A 23,154-nucleotide genomic window follows, 5' to 3' on the forward strand; every position below is an offset into this window, starting at 1 on the left:
ATTTTAACAACTTTCTTAAACTATCCTGGATTTGTACCACACTAGGACAGAAGCTTGTTTATGATCAAAAGCTAGTATCTAGAAGGAAACTTCGATAAAATTTTGTTCCATTTTTCCGTATTTTACTTATAAATGGACTTAGTTTTTCTTCCAGTTAACTTTACATACAGTCTGCAGTTAAAGTTTTAAAAATCATTTAATAGATTCAAATACCATCCTGGATTTTTACCAAACTTGGACAGAAGCTACTTACAATCAAAAGATAGTATAGAGAGGAATATTTTTATTAATTTTTTTCCTCATTTTTGTTGAGCCTGCGATTAACAGCAAAAGTAGGCGAGACACTGGGTTCCGCGGAACCCTTACGAATTTTTATGAACAATTTTGAAATTTAAGTTTTATTTGTAAAATGTATGATTTGTACTGAAAAATTCTTAAAGGATTATAATAAATGGGTTACAAGTGTCTTCACAACGTGTTCATGTGCAAGTAAATTATTATTTTAATAAAATGTTGTTTCTGTCCTGATTAAAGGTGTGAAATTTAATGATCCTGTCAAAAACATTATTACCTAATGGCAATGTCCCATACTTAATCCTATCGATTTTTAATCACCTTTAACACCAAATTATGACACTGTAATTAACATATTGCAGTAATTTCCCATTAACTATTTTAACCAATTTAAAAAAATAACTTCTCACTGATATTCTACAGATTTCATAATTTATTTAATCAAAATACTTTTATATTTCATTTGAAGAACACGTTTTATGTTACCAAGTTTATCGTAAGTCAACACAATACTTAAATTGCACAACAAAACTGGAAATAAACATCCGACTGAATACACATCTGTCATTTCTCGGGATTACTCTTCGTTGAATTCTTAAAAATTGGTACACCACAAATAAAAATGAATCCACAGTAACAGCAAAAATTATCTAAAAACATGTTGAAATGAATGAAACTATTTATTGATTCCTGAGAGGAGTAACTGTTCTTAAATGACTATTTTTGACAAATTGTAGCATTTTTGCCTTTAATTTTGAAAAGGAATATATAAAGCCAGAAACTATGAACAGAAAAAGTGATCAGCAATATGCCATAGAAGCTGATATTTATGCAAATATCAATATAGCATATTTTAACAAGATAAGTGATTCAGGCTTCTTGGAGCTTGTTGTTTTTTGTATCTTTCTCTTTATTTCCACTGTAATGTATGAATATGTTTGAATCTTTCTTTTAGGTTTTAAAGTTTTATATAACTGTTTGTAACTTTCAGACATAAGGATGTAGGTAAACCTAAAGCAGAGGTAGCAGCTGAATTCATTAATAAGAGAGTACCTGGATGTAAAGTCACTCCGTATCCTTTTCTATAAGTATATTAAAGTTTTAGAACTTAACAGGTATAATGTAAGTAAGTTTAAATCACAGGTATCATCTGATAAGGTAGATTAGGTGTCTTTTTCTGGGCATTCCTTTTTGACATTTTGCCAAAATACTTTTTTGGTTTAAAGATATTTTACCAAGTATATTCAATATACAACAAAACATCTAAAACTTTAAGTTTAAAGATTAAATTATCTAAAAATTAAGTGTTGTTAAGTGTATCTAAAATTTTCATACAAAATCCTTTTCAAATCAAGGGCAGATAATTTAACTGAATTTGATAGGACAATTTGGTTTTTGTTTTTTTCAAGAAATAAAGGACTGTGACCCTTATCTCTTTTTTTTTTATATTTTTGAAGTATTTTTGAAAAGAAATTCTGTTACTTAATTTCAAGCAATTCTATAGTTTAATGAATCCTCAATAAAAAAAAAAAGTTTTCCCTATATAGCCCATATAAAATAACTGTGATTTCATTAATTTAAATGTATTTCAACGAAAAAATAAGGTTTGTGATGTTGTGACCCCCTGTTTTTATATTGAAATTTGAAATTTGAAAGTACATTGACCCAGAAGTCTTTTACAGAAGTAAAGGAAAAATCTATCACATTTAGACACCCCAGCTACCTTAAACAGAAAAGATCCATAACATTCTTGCCTTGATAAATGAACTCTAAAGTTCGTGTCTAACATCTTTCTGGTTACTTTCAATCATCATTTTAAGATGAAGTTTTTTTGTAGAAGCCAACACACACATACACATGAAAAGTATACATTATAGATTCTACTACTCATATATGGGTGACATTAACTGAACAAATGATAGATTAAAAAATAATCTGAAAAAAGATAATGTTAATTTATTTAAAAATTGAATACTTCTTTTCTTTAGCAGTAAAGAAAATCTCTTCCTTAACTTTATCAAGTCATTATTGTCAAATTCAGGATTATGATGAATCATTCTACAGAAGTAAGTAAAAACTTGAATACATGTATAACCAACTCTAGGTATTTTATTATAAGCCATCTAAATCAGTCAGACTTTTACAAATTTTTATTTTGGTGTTTTTATATCCCATCTGATAAAATTCACATTCCTGGTGTCATATGGAAAATTTAACCCCCTGAAAAATGAACCCGGGTCAAAATCCCATATGCAAATGGAACCCAAGTCAATTTTCTATAGGGGGAAATTAAACCCCCTGTATTTTCTTTAATAAATGTCAAACGTACATAAGGTTAAGTATTATAACTATACAAAGTAGATTGAATAGCTATGACAACTTGAAAATCTGAGATCTATAGAGGGAGGCTTAGTTCCATGGCTGAGTAAAAAAAAAAAAAACTTTCTAACATGTTTTATTCATACCAAGTACTATCAATGCATTTTAACAACAGACATATAAAAAAGCTGAAATAGCTATGACAACTTGAAAATCTGAGATCTATAGAGGGAGGCTTAGTTCCATGGCTGAGTAAAAAAAAAACAACAACTTTCTAACATGTTTTATTCATACCAAGTACTATCAATGCATTTTAACAACAGACATATAAAAAAGCTGAAATAGCTATGACAACTTGAAAAGCTGAGATCTATAGAGGGAGGCTTAGTTCCATGGCTGAGTTAAAAAAAAAACAACAACTTTCTAATATGTTTTATTCATACCAAGTACTATCAATGCATTTTAACAACAGACATATAAAAAAGCTGAAATAGCTATGACAACTTGAAAATCTGAGATCTATAGAGGGAGGCTTAGTTCCATGGCTGAGTAAAAAAAAAACAACAACTTTCTAACATGTTTTATTCATACCAAGTACTATCAATGCATTTTAACAACAGACATATAAAAAAGCTGAAATAGCTATGACAACTTGAAAATCTGAGATCTATAGAGGGAGGCTTAGTTCCATGGCTGAGTAAAAAAAAAAACAACAACTTTCTAACATGTTTTATTCATACCAAGTACTATCAATGCATTTTAACAACAGACATATAAAAAAGCTGAAATAGCTATGACAATTTGAAAATCTTAAAGTCTATAGTTGGGGGGTATCAGTTTTTGTCGAGCTTGCGACTTCTGTTGCAGAAAGTGAGACATAGAGATAGTGACGGCCACGTTAACTAACTACTTAAAAGCTTAATATTTCAGAAGGTTGAAGACCTGGATGCTTCATACTTTGTATATAGATGCCTTATGTTAGGATGTTTCCATCTGTCATATGTCCATTGTCCTTGACTTCATTTTCATGGTTCAGTGACTACTTCAAATAAAAGATTTTTTTGTAATGTTAATTTTTCTCTTATCATGAGTAATAGGATAACTATATTTGGTATGTGCGTACCTTGCATGGCCCTCATGCCTGTCAGACAGTTTTCACTTTGACCTCATTTCATTGATCAGTGAACAAGGTTAAGTTTTCGTGGTCAAGTCTATATCTTAGATACTATAAGCAAAAGGTTTACTATATTTGGTATATGGAATGATTGTAAGGTGTACATGCCCTACCGGTAGGTGTCATCTGTCCTTGACATCATTTTCAAGGTTCAGTGGTTTAAGTTAAGTTTTTGTGTTTTGGTCTGTTTTTCTAATACTGTACACAATAGGTCAACTATATTAGGTGTATCGAAATATTTTATGATGTACATGTCTGTCTGGCATGTTTTATTGACCTTGACCTCATTTATACAGTTCATCGCTCAATGTTAAATTTTTGTGTTTTGGTCTGTTTTTCTTAAACTATGAGCAATAGGTCAACCATATTTGGTGTATGGAATGATTGTAAGGTGTATATGTCTGTCTGGCAGGTATAATCTGACCTTGAACTCATTTTCATGGTTCATTGGTCAATGTTAAGTTTTCCTGGTTAAGTTTGTTTCTTAAATACTATAAGCAATAGGTCAACTATATTTGATGCATGGAATGATTGTAAGGTGTATATGTCTGTCTGGCAGGGTTCATTTGACCTTGACTTCATTTTCATGGTTCATTGTTCAATATAAAGTTTTTCATGGTTTAGTTGGTTTCTTGTAAACTATAAGCAGTAACTATAGGTCAACTATGGAATGGAATGGAATGATTGTAAGGTGTAAATGTATTTCCAGTTTGGTTTATCTGACAGTTTTTCTGACCTTGATCTCATTTTCTTGGATCATGTTAAGTTTATGTGATACTTTTTTGTGATATATTTAGGACTATCAATATAAAATCAATGGTCATTAAATCTGGTGAGACATTTCAGCGTGGGCACTCTTGTTTCCATGATAGGGGGTTCAATTTTCTATGGTTGAGTAAAAATGTTTAAAAATATTTTCTCACATGTTTTATTCCTACCAAGTAATTATTAATGCATTATTACTATATAACATAGCTGGAATATCTATAACAATTTGAAAATCTGAGGTTTTTGTCTCACCTTGAAGGAGTCAAAAAGTGAGACATAGGTATGCTGTTTCCAGCATCAACAGCGGCAACAATGTATTAGTTTGTGATTAGGTCTAGTTTATGGTGAACCAGTAGTGGTAGGTCAATAATATTTGGTATGCAGTTGTATTACCATTGGCACATCTCATTTCCATGGAGATTATTTGGCCTGCCCCCCCCCCCCCCTCCCCCCCCCCTCCCCCCCCCCCCCCCCCCCCCCAGTCATGGTCTATTGACTTTGAAACTTTTGCTTAGTTTACATGTATTAGTTTGTGATTAGGTCAGTTCAAGGGGAACCATTAGTGGTAGGCCAATTTTAATTGGTATGCAGTTGTATAAGCATTACCTTATCTTATTTCCATGGATAATATTTGCCCCGCCCCCTCAGTCATGGTCTATTGGCTTTGAAACTGTTGCTTAGTTTACATGTATTAGTGATAAGATCAGTTTAAGATGAACCAATAGTGTTAAGTCAATGATATTAAGTATGCAAATTTATTGGCATTTGCAAGTCTCATTTGCATGGAGATTATATAGCCCCACCCCTCATCATATATAGATATAAGAAGATGTGGTATGAGTGCCAATGAGACAACTCTCCAATCTCCATCCAAGTCACAATTTGTAAAAGTAAACCATTATAGATTATACGTCAAAGTACGGCCTTCAACACAGAGCCTTGGCTCACACCGAACAGCAAGCTATAAAGGGCCCCAAAATTGACTAGCGTAAAACCATTCAAACTGGAAAACCAACGGTCTAATCTGTATAAAAAACGAGAAACGAGAAACACTTATGAACCACATCAACAAAGGACAACCACTGAACATCAGGTTCCTGACTTAGGTGCAAACAAATGCAGTGGGTTTAAATGTTTAAACATGTGCCAACCTTCACCCTAACCTGAAACAATACTGTAACATCACAACATAGAACGACACACTATAAAATATCAATTGCAATGGCTTAACTCAATCAAAAGACATATTAACAAAAACAAGTGAACATACACTGAACGAATAAATTTTTTCTATGACACAATGTAAATACAAAATTAATAAAACAAGGGGGTTAGATGTAAAACAATATCAGAAAGACGACCATAACCTTGGACAAAATGCTGCCAAATAAAATATCGTACACAGATAAATAAAAATAATTTTGTTGTAAGGTATACATGGAGTACAAAGCAATGTACTATTGTTCATGGTTCATTGACTTTGAATATTTGCATAACTTACATGTTAAAGTCTTGCTAGTTTAGTTTCAACATTTGCATTATCAAAATTACAAAAAGGCGAGACATATCTCTGTGTTAACAGTTTATTTCAGTTTTTCATGTTAGGGGGTTCAATTTCCCATGGCTGAGTAAAAAAAAAATAAATATTTTCTAACATATGAAAGAAGATGTGGTATGATTGCCAATGAGACAACTCTCCACTAGGGACCAAATGACACAGAAATTAACAAATATAGGTCACCATACGACCTTCAAAAATGAATAAAACCTATACCGCATAGTCAGCTATTAAAGGCCCGAAATGACAAATGTAAAACAATTCAAATGAGAAAACTAGCGGCCTGATTTATGTACAAAGTAATGAACGAAAAACAAATATGATATACAGCAACAAACAACAACCACTGAATTACAGGCTCCTTACTTTGGACAGGCATATGTTTTATTCCTAACAAGTACTTATTAATGCAGTATAACTATATACTAAGCCATGAATAGAACCCCTTGCCATGGAAAATTGAACACCCCCTCCCCAATCAGATATCAGAATTTCAATTTATAACAGCATTTTAAAACTACTTATACCATTACTTTATGTTTCAATTAGTGTTTTGAATGAACAAACTGGACGGGGGGTGGGGGGGGTAATTTTCCATATGACATCAGTATATTGTAGTTACAGTACAAAATAGAACTTCATTTTCAAAATTCTAAAATTTTAGTACTTAATACATTTACGACACTAGAGCTTACTTAATAGCAACCCTTACTGGATATATTAATGCATTTTTAGTATTATGGAAAAATAAGCATTTTAAATTATGTAGGATTGGAAGGGGATAGTCCACTTCCAGATGTCATTGTTTCCGTAGTAAATGTCATCAGTTTCTAAATGTATAACTGTTAGTTGAATTATATTTCAGAATTTCACATAGTAGTATGTGGTTTAGATAGTATTGTTGCCAGAAGGTGGATAAATGGAATGCTAGTAAGTAATAGCTTATATCGTACTGGAGTTAAATATCCTGCAATTTGATTGGTTACCTTGATAAGGTATATATGAGAATATGAGCTCACATTCCCTGTAAACAAACGAGGACCAGAATGATAATTAATGTTGAATTAGGCACTCCACTATAATATAATTGTGTTCGTGCTTCACAGGGATTATGGGCTGATATTCCCAGTCAGTACCCTATATTCCCTTGGCCTGCTTGCTCATGGGATATAAAACACTAACAGGGAATATGAGCCCACGTCACCTGTGAAGATCCCGAATAACTTTTAATGTATGCCATTAATTCAAATGTTTTTGTTGGTTTAAAATTTTAAACTTTAATATATTTTTTTTAGTTTTTCTTACGACTGAGAGGATGTCAAGTTTAATATTGACAATTATTTTTTTCGCCCTTCAGTTGATATTCATTGATTAAAATACACTTTCTATCGTTAACATGCAGTAGAAAAGGGGAGAAAACCAAGTTAACATAAAAAAACCATGAGTTCAAGACAGACAGATATCATTATGGCCAAATGACTAAAGATAAACAGAAAAACAGCAGTCCACAAAACAGAGAAAAATTTAAGATTGAGCAAAACAAACACAAACAAATACAAAAAGGTCTGGAAGGGTAATATTGCTCCACCATTGTCACCTATCATGTTGCTTATGGCAGGTAAAAATCTAATAAGGACAATAGAACGGGATTGTGGTTACAACATGTTAAACATATCTAGGTCACATTTGGAGCTGTCACAAATAAGGACAATAGAAACGGATTGTGGTCACAACATGTTAAACATATCTAGGTCACATTTGGTTCTGTCACAAATAAGGACAATAGAAAGGGATTGTGGTTACAACATGTTAAACATATCTAGGTCACATTTGGAGATGTCACAAATAAGGACAATAGAACAGGATTGTGGTTACAACATAATAAACATATCTAGGTCACATTTGGAGATGTCACAAATAAGGACAATAGAACAGGATTGTGGTGACAACATGTTAAACATATCTAGGTCACAATTGGAGCTGTCACAAAAAAGGACAATAGAACGGGATTTTGGTTACAACATGTTAAACATATCTAGGTCACATTTGGTTCTGTCACAAATAAGGACAATAGAACAGGATTGTGGTGACAACATGTTAAACATATCTAGGTCACATTTGAAGATGTCACAAATAAGGACAATAGAACGGGATTGTGGTGACAACATGTTAAACATATCTAGGTCACATTTGGTTCTGTCACAAATAAGGACAATAGAAAGGGATTGTGGTGACAACATGTTAAACATATCTAGGTCACATTTGGAGTATCACAAATAAGGACAATAGAAAGGGATCGTGGTTACAACATGTTAAACATATCTAAGCTTATCTGTGACAATAAGAACTGTTCTACCTATCCTTTTTGTCTCGCTTTGACGGAGTCAAAAAGCGAGACATAGGTATGTTGTTTCGGCAGCGGCAGCTGCATCAACAATGTATTAGTTTGTGATTAGGTCTAGTTTATGGTGAACCACTAGTGGTAGGTCAATTATATTTGGTATGCAGTTGTATTAGCATTGACACATCTCATTTCAATGGAGATTAATTGGTTACAACATATTAAACATATCTAGGTCACATTTGGTTCTGTCACAAATAAGGACAATAGAACGGGATTGTGGTGACAACATGTTAAACATATCTAGGTCACATTTGGAGATGTCACAAATAAGGACAATAGAACGGGATTGTGGTTACAACATGTTAAACATATCTAGGTCACATTTGGAGATGTCACAAATAAGGACAATAGAACGGGATTGTGGTGACAACATGTTAAACATATCTAGGTCACATTTGGAGATGTCACAAATAAGGACAATAGAACGGGATTGTGGTTACAACATGTTAAACATATCTAGGTCACATTTGGAGATGTCACAAATAAGGACAATAGAACGGGATTGTGGTTACAACATGTTAAACATATCTAGGTCACATTTGGAGATGACACAAATAAGGACAATAAAACGGGATTATGGTTACAACATGTTAAACATATCTAGGTCACATTTGGAGCTGTCACAAATAAGGACAATAGAAAGGGATTGTGGTGACAACATGTTAAACATATCTAGGTCACATTTGGAGCTGTCACAAATAAGGACAATAGAAAGGGATTGTGGTTACAACATGTTAAACATATCTAGGTCACATTTGGTTCTGTCACAAATAAGGACAATAGAACGGGATTGTGGTTACAACATGTTAAAAATATCTAGGTCACATTTGGAGATGTCACAAATAAGGACAATAGAACGGGATTGTGGTGACAACATGTTAAACATATCTAGGTCACATTTGGAGATGTCACAAATAAGGACAATAGAACGGGATTGTGGTTACAACATGTTAAACATATCTAGGTCACATTTGGAGATGTCACAAATAAGGACAATAGAACGGGATTGTGGTTACAACATCTTAAAAATATCTAGGTCACATTTGGAGATGTCACAAATAAAGACAATAGAACGGGATTGTGGTTACAACATGTTAAACATATCTAGGTCACATTTGGAGATGTCACAAATAAGGACAATAAAACGGGATTATGGTTACAACATGTTAAACATATCTAGGTCACATTTGGAGCTGTCACAAATAAGGACAATAGAAAGGGATTGTGGTTACAACATGTTAAACATATCTAGGTCACATTTGGAGCTGTCACAAATAAGGACAATAGAAAGGGATTATGGTTACAACATGTTAAACATATCTAGGTCACATTTGGAGCTGTCACAAATAAGGACAATAGAACGGGATTGTGGTTACAACATGTTAAACATATCTAGGTCACATTTGGAGATGTCACAAATAAGGACAATAGAACGGGATTGTGGTGACAACATGTTAAACATATCTAGGTCACATTTGGAGATGTCACAAATAAGGACAATAGAACGGGATTGTGGTGACAACATGTTAAACATATCTAGGTCAGGTTTGGAGATGTCACAAATAAGGACAATAGAACGGGATTGTGGTTACAACATGTTAAACATATCTAGGTCACATTTGGAGCTGTCACAAATAAGGACAATAGAAAGGGATTGTGGTTACAACATGTTAAACATATCTAGGTCACATTTGGAGCTGTCACAAATAAGGACAATAGAAAGGGATTGTGGTTACAACATGTTAAACATATCTAGGTCACATTTGGTTCTGTCACAAATAAGGACAATAGAACGGGATTGTGGTTACAACATATTAAACATATCTAGGTCACATTTGGAGATGTCACAAATAAGGACAATAGAACGGGATTGTGGTGACAACATGTTAAACATATCTAGGTCACATTTGGTTCTGTCACAAATAAGGACAATAGAACGGGATTGTGGTTACAACATGTTAAACATATCTAGGTCACATTTGGTTCTGTCACAAATAAGGACAATAGAACGGGATTGTGGTTACAACATCTTAAAAATATCTAGGTCACATTTGGAGATGTCACAAATAAAGACAATAGAACGGGATTATGGTTACAACATGTTAAAACATATCTAGGTCACATTTGGAGATGACACAAATAAGGACAATAAAACGGGATTATGGTTACAACATGTTAAACATATCTAGGTCACATTTGGAGCTGTCACAAATAAGGACAATAGAAAGGGATTGTGGTTACAACATGTTAAACATATCTAGGTCACATTTGGAGCTGTCACAAATAAGGACAATAGAAAGGGATTATGGTTACAACATGTTAAACATATCTAGGTCACATTTGGAGCTGTCACAAATAAGGACAATAGAACGGGATTGTGGTTACAACATGTTAAACATATCTAGGTCACATTTGGAGCTGTCACAAATAAGGACAATAGAACGGGATTGTGGTTACAACATGTTAAACATATCTAGGTCACATTTGGAGCTGTCACAAATAAGGACAATAGAAAGGGATTGTGTTACAACATGTTAAACATATCTAGGTCACATTTGGAGCTGTCACAAATAAGGACAATAGAATGGGATTGTGGTGACAACATGTTAAACATATCTAGGTCACATTTGGAGATGTCACAAATAAGGACAATAGAACGGGATTGTGGTTACAACATGTTAAACATATCTAGGTCACATTTGGTTCTGTCACAAATAAGGACAATAGAACGGGATTGTGGTTACAACATGTTAAACATATCTAGGTCACATTTGGAGATGTCGCAAATAAGGACAATAGAACGGGATTGTGGTTACAACATGTTAAACATATCTAGGTCACATTTGGAGCTGTCACAAATAAGGACAATAGAACGGGATTGTGGTGACAACATGTTAAACATATCTAATTCATTTGGTTCTGTCACAAATAAGGACAATAGAATGGGATTGTGGTTACAACATGTTAAACATATCTAGGTCACATTTGGAGCTGTCACAAATAAGGACAATAGAAAGGGATTGTGGTTACATGTTAAACATATCTAGGTCACATTTGGTTCTGTCACAAGTAAGGACAATAGAACGGGATTGTGGTTACAACATGTTAAACATATCTAGGTCACATTTGGTTCTGTCACAAATAAGGACAATAGAAAGGGATTGTGTTACAACATGTTAAACATATCTAGGTCACATTTGGTTCTGTCACAAATAAGGACAATAGAACGGGATTGTGGTTACAACATGTTAAACATATCTAGGTCACATTTGGGGCTGTCACAAATAAGGACAATAGAAAGGGATTGTGTTACAACATGTTAAACATATCTAGGTCACATTTGGAGATGTCACAAATAAGGAAAATAGAACGGGATTGTGGTGACAACATGTTAAACATATCTAGGTCACATTTGGAGATGTCACAAATAAGGACAATAGAACGGGATTGTAGTTACAACATGTTAAACATATCTAGCTCACATTTGGAGATGTCACAAATAAGGACAATAGAACGGGATTGTGTTACAACATGTTAAACATATCTAGGTCACATTTGGAGCTGTCACAAATAAGGAAAATAGAACGGGATTGTGGTGACAACATGTTAAACATATCTAGGTCACATTTGGAGATGTCACAAATAAGGACAATAGAACGGGATTGTGGTGACAACATGTTAAACATATCTAAGCTTATCTGTGACAATAAGAACTGTTCTACCTATCCTTTTTGTCTAGCTTTGATGGAGTCAAAAAGCGAGACATAGGTATGTTGTTTCCGGCGGCGGCAGCTGCATCAACAATGTATTAGTTTGTGATTAGGTCTAGTTTATGGTGAACCACTAGTGGTAGGTCAATTATATTTGGTATGCAGTTGTATTAGCTTTGGCACATCTCATTTCAATGGAGATTAATTGGCTCTGCCCCCTCAGTCATGGTCTATTGACTTTGAAACTTTTGCTTAGTTTACATGTATTAGTTTGTGATTAGGTCAGTTCAAGGGGAACCATTAGTGGTAGGCCAATGTTAATTGGTATTCAGTTGTATAATCATTAGCACATCTCATTTCCATGGAGAATATTTGACCCTCCCCCTACAGTCATAGTCTATTGATTTTGAAACTTTTGCTTAGTTTACATATGTTAGTTTGTGATTAGATCAGTTTAAGATGAACCGCTAATGTTAAGTCAATGATATTTGGTATGCAAATTTATTGGCAATTGCAAGTCTCATTTCCATGGAGATTATATAGCCCCACCCCCTCATCATGATTCATTGATTTTGAAACTTTTACATAGTTTACAAGTTAATGTTTGTGTTTAGGTATGTTTAAAGGGAATGACTTATGATAAGTCAATGGTATTTGGTATGCAGTTGTATTAGCATTGGCAAAACTCATTTCCATGGAGATTGTTTAGCCATGAACCTACAGTCATGGTTCATTGACTTTGAATATTTGCATAACTTGCATGTTAAAGTATTGCTATTTTAATTTCAACATTTGCATTATCAAAATTACAAAAAGGCGAGACATATCTCTGTATTAACAATTTATTCTTACTTTTAATGAGTTTCATAGACTAGTAGCTGTATTTCCTTCAGTGCTTTTACATGCTATGAAACTATGAAAAAGATGGATTTGATTAGCAATTACTGAATGTTATAAAGTTTATTATTGAATTGTAGATAAGTTTATTAAAGTATGAAGATGGTGAATTAGACCAGAGTACATTGATACCTATGGTAGATGGTGGAACAGAGGGATTTAAAGGAAATGCAAGAGTTATCCTTACTGGTATCACTGCATGTATAGAATGTACATTGGATTTATATCCTCCTCAGGTACAATCAATTGTAGCTTACCTGAAGGGTTGTTTTCTCATCACTTGGTACCAGTTGTCCATCTTTTTGTCATATGCCATATGTGGTAAAAAGTTCTTATGCAATTTAAACACAATATATTGGGACAAATTACAACCTAAATCAGCGTAGGGAGGTCTATCGTTTGTGATTTTTTTCCCTTTCTTAAAATTATTTACTCATATTACCATTGTTACTATTAATAAAAGGGTAAAACAACTGAAGTTAGAGGTTAGTTTCCACTCATCAAGCCTTCTTGTGAGTTCAATAAGAATTTTTGTCTCGCCTGCAACGAAAGTCGTGGAAAGCGAGACATAGGGTTTGCTTTTCTGGCTGCGGGGACGGCTGCGGTGGTGGCGTCAACAATTGTTAAGTTTTCGGCTTAGGTTAGTTTAATAGGAACTACTAGTGATAGATCATTGATATTTAATATAAAATTGCATTACTATCAGTTTGACGACTATTTCGAGGCCCTGCCCCCTAGGTCATGGTCCAGCAACTTTGAATTACCTAGCAATTTTCAATGTTAAGTGTTCTGCTTAAGTTAGTTTGATAGGAACTACTTGTGATAGATCATTGATATTTTGTATGAAATCATATTACTATCAGTACATATCAGTTTGACGACTATTTAGAGGCCCTGGCCCCTAGGACATGGTCCAGTGACTTTGAATTAATAAGCATTTTTCAATGTTAAGTTTTCTGCTTGAGTTAGTTTGATAGTATCTACATTGATAGATCAAGGATATTTTGTATGAAGTTCCATTACTATAAGTACTTATCTGTTTGACAATTATTTTGAGGCCTGCCCCCTAGGTCATGGTCCAGTGACTTTGAATTAATTAGCAATTTTCAATATTAAGTTTTCTGCTTGAGTTAGTTTGATAAGATCTACTTGTGATAGATCATTGATATTTTGTATGAAATTGTATTACTATCAGTACAATGTTAAGTTTTCTGCTTGAGTTAGTTTGATAGGATCTACTTGTGATAGATCAAGGATATTTTGTATGAAGTTGCATTACTATAAGTACATATCTGTTTGATGACTATTTTGAGGCCTGCCCCCTAGGTCATGGTCCAGTGACTATGAATTAATTAGCAAATTTCAATATTAAGTTTTCTGCTTGAGTTAGTTTGTTAAGAACTACTTGTGACAGATCAATGATATTTTGTATAAACTTGCATTACTGTCTGTATATCTCAGTTTGTCAACGATTTCAAGGCCCTGTACACAAGATCATGGTCCAGCGACTTTGAATTAATAAGCAATGTTGCTGTCCATCAGGTTGTCCTTTTCTGAATTTTATGCAGACAGGCGAGACATATCTCTGTGTCAACATTTTATTATGTGGGTTATGTGGAGTACCATAATCAGCCATGAATAAGCTGTATTGATACATACCTTTTTTCGCCACAGGAATTCAGGAAAAACATTGTTGCTACTTGTTGAAAATGTCTAGTGAAACTGGCAATTTCAAGTTCACAGTCTTGGATTTTGATACGATAATTATGAAGATGTGGGGAATACCTTAATCAGACAGCAAAAGTAACCAAAAGACATCTAGAGGGAAGCATACAATCTTCAACAATAGACATCTAGAGGGCAGCATACAATCTCCAACAATAGACAGGTGTCTGTACAAATGCCACAATCTATATTGCCTGATTCTATAAAACTTGTGAATAAATTTAACAGAAAGATCAAAGATAAAAATACAAATAACAACAAAAATATGATATGACAAGACAACCACTGACAGGGTTCCTTACTACGGACGGACACATGCATATTTAGCAGTTAAAACTATTTTTTCAGATCTCAACCTTCTATTTTTTTTTAATCTTGATCATTGAACTGACAAAATGTACATAAAACAACATAGTCATACAATAAAGAAACTTTAAAATAAAAATATAAGAGATAACACTGAACAACAATTATGTTGATATTCAAATATTGCTGTCAGCTAAACAGCTGAACATATTCCTAAAGACTTGAATCATGGTACATATTTCCCAAAATGAATTTATTTAGTTTATTCAGATACAATTAAGAATGATAAAGAGTACGAGATTGAGATTTGTGGCAGGATTATTCTACAAACCTTTCTGATTTTAAATTGATATGAAAGGAAAACTTCGTATTGCCTTTTGACATTTGCCTCATTGAATTATAAAAGTGTTCTTTAATGTATATTGGAATTATGCATGTTAATATATATTTTTGCTCATTGCCTAATTCATTTCATATTTTGATGTAAACTGACAAATTTGTGATTCATTTCACAGTTCTGGGCACTGCATTTCTTGACAAAAGGGGTGAACACCCAAGGAAACAGTAAAGCTAATAAGGTTGTTGGTCTTATAACTTGCTTTCTCATTTAGAGTGTATATTCATTGAGACATTTGAATTGCATTGCATGTTGCATGGTGTTGGGGATCAAGAATATTTCAAGCAAGCAGTATTCAATCTCGTTTAATGATAGTACATAAAACTTTCAAGCCTTATTTAAAAAATGACTGTAGACCTGTTCACTTAAGCTAATAGTTTCTGTATTGGATGAATTAACAAACTAATCAGCCTCTGTACAATCATGTTATTTGACTATGTTGCCTCATTCCTCAGTTCAATATAGCTATGTACTGTAAATTCAAAAACTATTGGGTTCATTTATTATTGAGATTTTTGTCTCACCAGAGATGAAAGTTGCGGAAATTGAGACATAGGGTTTGCTTTTCCAGCAACGGTGACGGCGTCATCAATTGATAAGTTTTCTGCATAAGTTATTCTGATAGGAACTACTTCTGATAGATCAACTATATTTTATACAAAGTTGCATTACTATCAATACTGTTTGACGACTATTTTGAGGTCCTGTCCCCCTAGGTCATGGTCCAGTGACTTTAAATTAATTAGCAATTTTCAATGTTAAATTTTCTGCTTAAGTTTGTTGTGATAGATCAACAATATTTTATATGAAGTCACATTACTATCAGTACATATCAGTCTGACGACTATTTTGAGGCCCTGAACCCAAGGTCATGGTCCAGTGACTTTGAATTAATTAGCAATTTTCAATGTTAAATTTTCTGCTTAAGTCAGTTTGATAGGATCTACTTGTGATAGATCAACTATATTTTATATGAAGTCGCATTACTATCAGTACATATCAGTCTGACGACTATTTTGAGGCCCCGAACCCTAGGTCATGGTCCTGTGACTTTGAATTAATTAGCAATTTTCAATGTTAAATTTTCTGCTTAAGTCAGTTTGATAGGAACTACTTGTGATAGATCAATGATAGTTTCTATAAAGTTGCATTACTATCAGGACATATCAGTTTGAAGACTATTTCGAGGCCCTGCCCCCTAGGACATGGTCCAGTGACTGAATTAATTAGCAAATTATAATGTTAAGTTTTCTGCTTGAGTTAGATTGATAGGAACTACTTACAATAGACAAAGATATTTTCTATAAAGTTACATTACTGTCTGTACATCTCAGTTTGTTGACCATCTCTAGGCCCTGCCTGCATGAATATGGTCCAGCGACTTTGAATTAAAAAGCCATGTTGCTGTCCATCAGATTCTTTTTCTGAATTTTAATGCGACAGGCGAGACATATCTCTGTGTCAACGGTTTATTTTAGAATGGACAAAAATGTGAGATTAATTATTGCAATTTCATGAAAATAAGCATATAGGTATATGTATCAGAATGCGACTTCTAATTATTGTGATACTCACTCAGTTTCATTATTCCCATTTATAAAAATCTCACATTATTTTCTGAATTTACAGTAATCTGGAATTATTTGTGCCTTAATAACACTTTAAAACAATGTTATAGACATTATGAGCAGCTAGCTTTTATTTCTGCACTGTCAAAAGGTCAATAGCAGACCACACAACAACAAAAGCAAATTTAATTGTGATTCTGATAATACCCATTTTAAGATATCTCAAAGTAAACAAATGTTTCAATGTTAATTCTCTATCTAATTAGTGAATTATATTGTGAATACAGATAACAAAATGTTTTTATATTTATCTATGTTTTAAAGGAATTTGTACGAATGAAATTCTAAAACCCTTTAGAAAATTCTTAGTTGTTTTGGGGTAAAAAGCAGATAAGAGAATAACATGCAACATGCTTTTCATATATCATTTTACAGCCATATTATAATGTTATAAATCTGTCATTATTGGCCAGTAATGGGTGATTATTTCCATGCAATATCTTTGCTTCTACCTGGTCACCATTTTTCTCTGAAATTTTGTAACAAATGATGAAATTTACTTATTATTGAAGATTGTGTTTTCTGCTTTTTTTTCTTTCTTAAAACTGGAAAAAATGCACAAATGCATCATTTGGCTTTGAAAATACCTTATATAGCAACACTACACAGCTAATTGCTTATAAAAGTGTGCTGTTTTATGATATGAAACAATAAATAATTAAATGCACTCAAAATATTTGATAAATAGACTAAAGATTGAGCTATTTCATATGCACACTTAAATCATGTAGTTAGTTTTATTTATTACAATAAGTTGTATAAAGTTAATATTCAATGAGGCAGTTGTCAAAGGAAAATTGGAAGTTTAAACCATACAATATTTAAATTTCTTCAAAGTAATTGACCTAGTTATATGTTTTACCAATTGTTTGATAAACAAATTGACAAGGTCTTTAAATGTTTATGTAAGACATTAAACAGACACTCTAACCTATTATACACAATCTTATCATAAAGAAAGTCTGTATACAGATTAGTTTTTCAATTTGTTAATTTCTAATGACTAAAATTAATTATGCAATACATTGTTTCATTTTTACAGATAAATTTTCCTCTTTGCACAATAGCACATACACCAAGACTTCCAGAACACTGTATAGAATATGTCCGAATCTTATTGTGGCCAAAAGAGGAACCTTTCGGAGGTAAGGAAAGTTTTATTTTGATAGTCCATACAACAACAGATTTTTATTTTTCAACAACAAAAGGACTAGGAGGAGATAATATTCACATTTTGTTTACCCTTTTACACTATTATGATAAACACATGTACTTCTGTGTGTCTAAACAAGAACAAATTACACTATTATGATAAACACATGTACTTCTGTGTGTCTAAACAAGAACAAATTAGAACTGTACCTTTCGTCATAAAGTTCTAATTGTATCCTTGGATAGAATAGAACTGTGACCCTCATTAGCAAATAAATGGATTTCTGCTAACTTTCAAATAATTTTTTTTGCACAATGCCATTATGCAGATGATTATTCTGGTTTATTTTTTATGGAATTTATTTTTGGGGTTCCCCATAGCATAACATGGGCTTAAATATATCTGTAGAAATGCCTTCCACCATTTGTATCTGTAACTCCTACATAACTAGGCACCATGTCAATCAAATATTGTTGGGGGAAACAATTTAAATAATCGTTAAAAAAATCCATTTATATTAGAATTAAGAATGGAAATGGAGAATGTGTCAAAGAGACAACAACCCGACCAAAGAGCAGTAAACAGCCAAATGGCACCAATGGGTTTTCAACGCAGCGAGAAAATTCCACATCAGGAGGCGGGCTTCAGCTGGCCCTTAGACAATAATGTAAACTAGTTCATTGAAATTAAACTCTGAAACATATGAATGAACTAAAAATATTAAATTAAAAAACACACAAGACTAACAAAGTCTTCAGGTTCCTGACTTGGGACAGGAGCATAAATGCAGTGAGGTTAAACAGGTTTTGTGAGATCTCAATCCTCCCCTATACCTCTAGCCAATGTGGAATAAACAAACACACAGTAAAACTCAGTTTAAAAGAAGTATGAGTCCGATGTTAGAATAGGTAACAGAAGAAACTAAGCAAAATAACAATGATTAGTTTATTTTTTCTACATAATACTGTTGTAACAGAGGTAAGTCCAGTAAAATGTTATGACCACTCCTCCTCTATGAATACTTGCCCTGAAGCTCTTATTGTAGGATTGTTTTTCATCATTTGTAACTAACCAGACTATACTGCCTTGAAAGCTTACAAGCAATAAAAGAATACTTACTATTGTTACATATTGTTTTACATTTTAGCTGATGTAACAATCGATGGTGATGAACCTGATCATATTAACTGGATAATGGATAAGTCTATAGAGAGAGCTAATGAATTTAAAATTTCTGGTATAACTTACAGACTGACACAAGGTAATTGTCAGGGTATTAACAGGGAGAGACTTTCTCTAAATAGGGGACTGTATTAAACATTTGTTTTAGTCGAGCCTGCGACTTTTGTCGCAAAAGAGAGACATAGCGATCCTACATTCCGTCGGCGTCCACAAATATTCACTCTGTGGTTAAAGTTTTTGAAATTTTAATAACTTTCCTAAACTATCCTGCATTTTATCCTGCATTTCAACCAAACTTGGACAGAAGCTTGTTTATGATCATAAGATAGTATCCAGAAGTAAATTTTGTAAAAAAAAAATCCTGTTTATCCGTATTTTACTCATAAATGGACTTAGTTTTTCTGCCAGTTAACAATACATTCACTCTGTGGTTAAAGTTTTTCAGATTTTAATAACTTTCTTAAACTATCCTAGATTTGTACCAAACTTCGACTGAAGCTTGTTTATAATCATAAGAAAGTATCCAGAAGAAAATTTTGTAAAAAAAAAATCCTGTTTATCCGTATTTTTCTCATAATTGGACTTGTAACTATCCTGGATTTGTACCAAACTTGGACAGAAGCTTGTTTATGATCAAAAGCTAGTATCTAGAAGGAAATTTTGTAAAAATTTATTTCCTGTTTTTCCGTATATTACTTATAAATGGTCTTAGTTTTATTCCAGTTAACATTACGTACAGTCTGCAGTTAAAGTTTATAAAACATTTATTAGATTCATAAACCTTCTTGGATTTTTACCAAAGTTGAACAGAACTTCTTACAATCAAAAGATAGTACATGTATCCAGAGGAAAATTTTTAATAATTTTTTCCCCATTTTTGTTGAGCCTGCAACTACAGCAAAAGTAGGCGAGACACTGGATTCCGCGGAACCCTTACGAATGTTTTAATCTCGTACTTAAAATTTTTACATTTTCCCAAAAGGGAAAGAATAGAGTCATACCACGAGTCATACTAAGTACAGAATCAAGTTGATTATTAATGAAAAAGAAAAAAGTTGTATAAGTTATTATTATTTTGATAATATCTGATAAAAAACAAAGATATTGCAATTAAAAGGGAACTAAACTTTGTTTTTTTTTTCATCTTTGTTGTGTTGAAAACTTGATGATAAGTTGATAGATATGCTTTGCCAATCCTAAGTACAAGAAAAGTTAGAAAGAAACAACCTGTTTTGTACCTCAAGTAATTGCATCATTTGTATGTACACATTGGATTGGTAATGTTTCTAAAAAAATCTGCACCTGGAATTAGTGTATAAGCTGTAGAGTAAAGCTTGAACAGATTTGATCATTTTGTAGCTTGTATATCATGCTAGATAAGAAGAGACTGAAACTTTTACAAGAACTGGATAATGTCTGAAAGTTTCAAAACACAAAGATACACTTGTCCTCTCAGTTATGGTCTATATGCTTGGTAACTAACGATAATTTTTATGTTGAAAGGTAAATGGAAAGGTTTTTCAGAAACTGTGAATATTAGCAAAGCCTTGATGACTTAATTTGTCTTCAATGTAACATCCTAAGTATGATTTGTCAGAATTTTTGTATAGAAAGGTTAATTTGAGAAACACTGCCAGCTTAATTAACATAGAACACAAGCGTCGCCCAAAATTAACAAAAACAGTATTGTTTTATTTAAGAACATTCATTCAATATTTGATAAAACATTTAATTAATTAATGAATTTTTAATTCTAAAAATCTGAGATATATTTGATTGTAGGGCCAGTTTGCCCACAAATCATACCTTGTCCTTTATATCTCAAATATATATGATATATAGAAGAAAAAAATAAACCTATGCATTTTATTATGTTTTTAGAAATAGCATGATAAAACATAGAGGGGCATTATGTTTTCTGGTCTGTCAGTCCATTTTATTCTGTCCCATATCAGCTATTAGTTTTTGGTTAAGATATTTTACAATGAAGCTGTGATCACCTCAACTTCATACTTATATTTTACAATGAAGCTGTGATCACCTCAACTTCATACTTATATTTTACAATGAAGCTGTGATCACCTCAACTTCATACTGATATTTTACAATGAAGCTGTGATCACCTCAACTTCATACTTATATTTTACAATGAAGCTGTGATCACCTCAACTTCATACTTATATTTTACAATGAAGCTGTGATCACCTCAACTTCATACTTATATTTTACAATGAAGCTGTGATCACCTCAACTTCATACTTATATTTTACAATGAAGCTGTGATCACCTCAACTTCATACTTATATTTTACAATGAAGCTGTGATCACCTCAACTTCATACTTATATTTTACAATGAAGCTGTGATCACCTCAACTTCATACTTATATTTTACAATGAAGCTGTGATCACCTCAACTTCATACTTATATTACACATGTTTATGATAATGTTAACTTTCTTTTACAAAATTATAGTTTTGACCAATTTTTCATGGTTCACTGAATACAGTTATGTGATAGTCTTAAATTAGTACGTTCTCAGGTCAAATTTTTGGATTAAGGTAGTAAATATTATTTTTTTATTTTATGCCAGATTATGATTTTGATTCCTAATTTCACAGTTCACTGAACATGTACAGTTCTCAAGTAGTTTTAGGTTAAGTTAGTTTACCATGAAGTTGTGGTCACATAACTTGACATATCATACTCATGTCCATTGTTATGCCTACATTTAAAGTTTTACACCCAATTATGATTTGCCCCCTATTTTATGGTTCACTGAACATGGATACATGATAGTGGGAGTGCAGCATGGTGCCCTTTGGACACATGTTCTTATTTTGAATTTACTACAACTTAAAGACTTAAATAGATAATTTCAATTACAGGTGTAGTAAAAAGAATTATTCCAGCCGTAGCCTCAACAAATGCAGTTATTGCAGGTATTAATATATTCGTTTCAAGATTCCTATTTCATTTGAAACCTTATATGAAAATAACACAAGCAACAATATTTGTTGCTTCGTTAGTAAATTAGGCATACTTTTATGTCCCAGGAAGTCCTAAAACAGCCCTCTAAACTCTAATTAGCTTGTCATTTACTATGAGTTATAGGTCAACTATATTTGTTATAAAGAGTGTTTGTAAGGCATACATGGGATAGGCATGTGACACAAAGTATCAATCAAAAGGAAGAGTTCTCACAGAATGCTAGTTCAAAGCTCAATTTCAATTGATAAATAAACCATGCTTGTCCATCAGTACACCTCTGACATTGTTCAATGGTCAAGCTGAAGCTTTCCTGCTATAGTCAAAGTATTAAGTTACTTTTGTATAATGAGTCAATAGTGTGAAGCTTTCTTGCTTAGGTCAGTCACAGTTTCTATGAATAATAGGTCAATAGTATGAAGCTTTCTTGCTTAGATCCAAGTCACAGTTACTATTAATAATAGGTCAATAGTGTGAAGCTTTCTTGCTAAGGTAAGAGTCTCAGTTACTATACTATAAATAATAGGTCAATATTATGAAGCTTTCTTGCTTAGATCCAAGTCACAGTTACTATGAATAATAGGTCAATAGTGTGAAGCTTTCTTGCTTAGGTCATAGTCTCAGTTATTATGAATAATAGGTCAATAGTGTG

At 32.8% G+C, this 23,154-nt stretch overlaps 1 protein-coding gene across 4 annotated transcripts in view; it reads left to right on the forward strand.

The window, feature by feature from the left end:
• The window catches only part of LOC127729919 (NEDD8-activating enzyme E1 catalytic subunit-like), a 60,549-nt gene that overhangs the window by 20,473 nt on the left and 16,922 nt on the right, over window positions 1–23,154 (forward strand). For 3 of the 4 annotated variants that reach the window (XM_052237983.1, XM_052237908.1, XM_052238067.1), the window contains 8 exons: window positions 1,286–1,366; window positions 2,317–2,360; window positions 6,979–7,043; window positions 13,205–13,360; window positions 15,671–15,733; window positions 18,223–18,325; window positions 19,481–19,594; window positions 22,403–22,456. In XM_052237983.1, the coding sequence (XP_052093943.1) occupies window positions 1,286–1,366; window positions 2,317–2,360; window positions 6,979–7,043; window positions 13,205–13,360; window positions 15,671–15,733; window positions 18,223–18,325; window positions 19,481–19,594; window positions 22,403–22,456 (680 nt within the window). The remainder of the gene's footprint in view (window positions 1–1,285; window positions 1,367–2,316; window positions 2,361–6,978; window positions 7,044–13,204; window positions 13,361–15,670; window positions 15,734–18,222; window positions 18,326–19,480; window positions 19,595–22,402; window positions 22,457–23,154) is intronic. The other variant, XM_052238134.1, reaches the window with a different exon arrangement.

The sequence above is a fragment of the Mytilus californianus genome, unplaced genomic scaffold, assembly GCF_021869535.1.
Source record: "Mytilus californianus isolate M0D057914Y unplaced genomic scaffold, xbMytCali1.0.p SCAF_1, whole genome shotgun sequence".
In the NCBI taxonomy this organism is placed as follows: domain Eukaryota; kingdom Metazoa; phylum Mollusca; class Bivalvia; order Mytilida; family Mytilidae; genus Mytilus; species Mytilus californianus.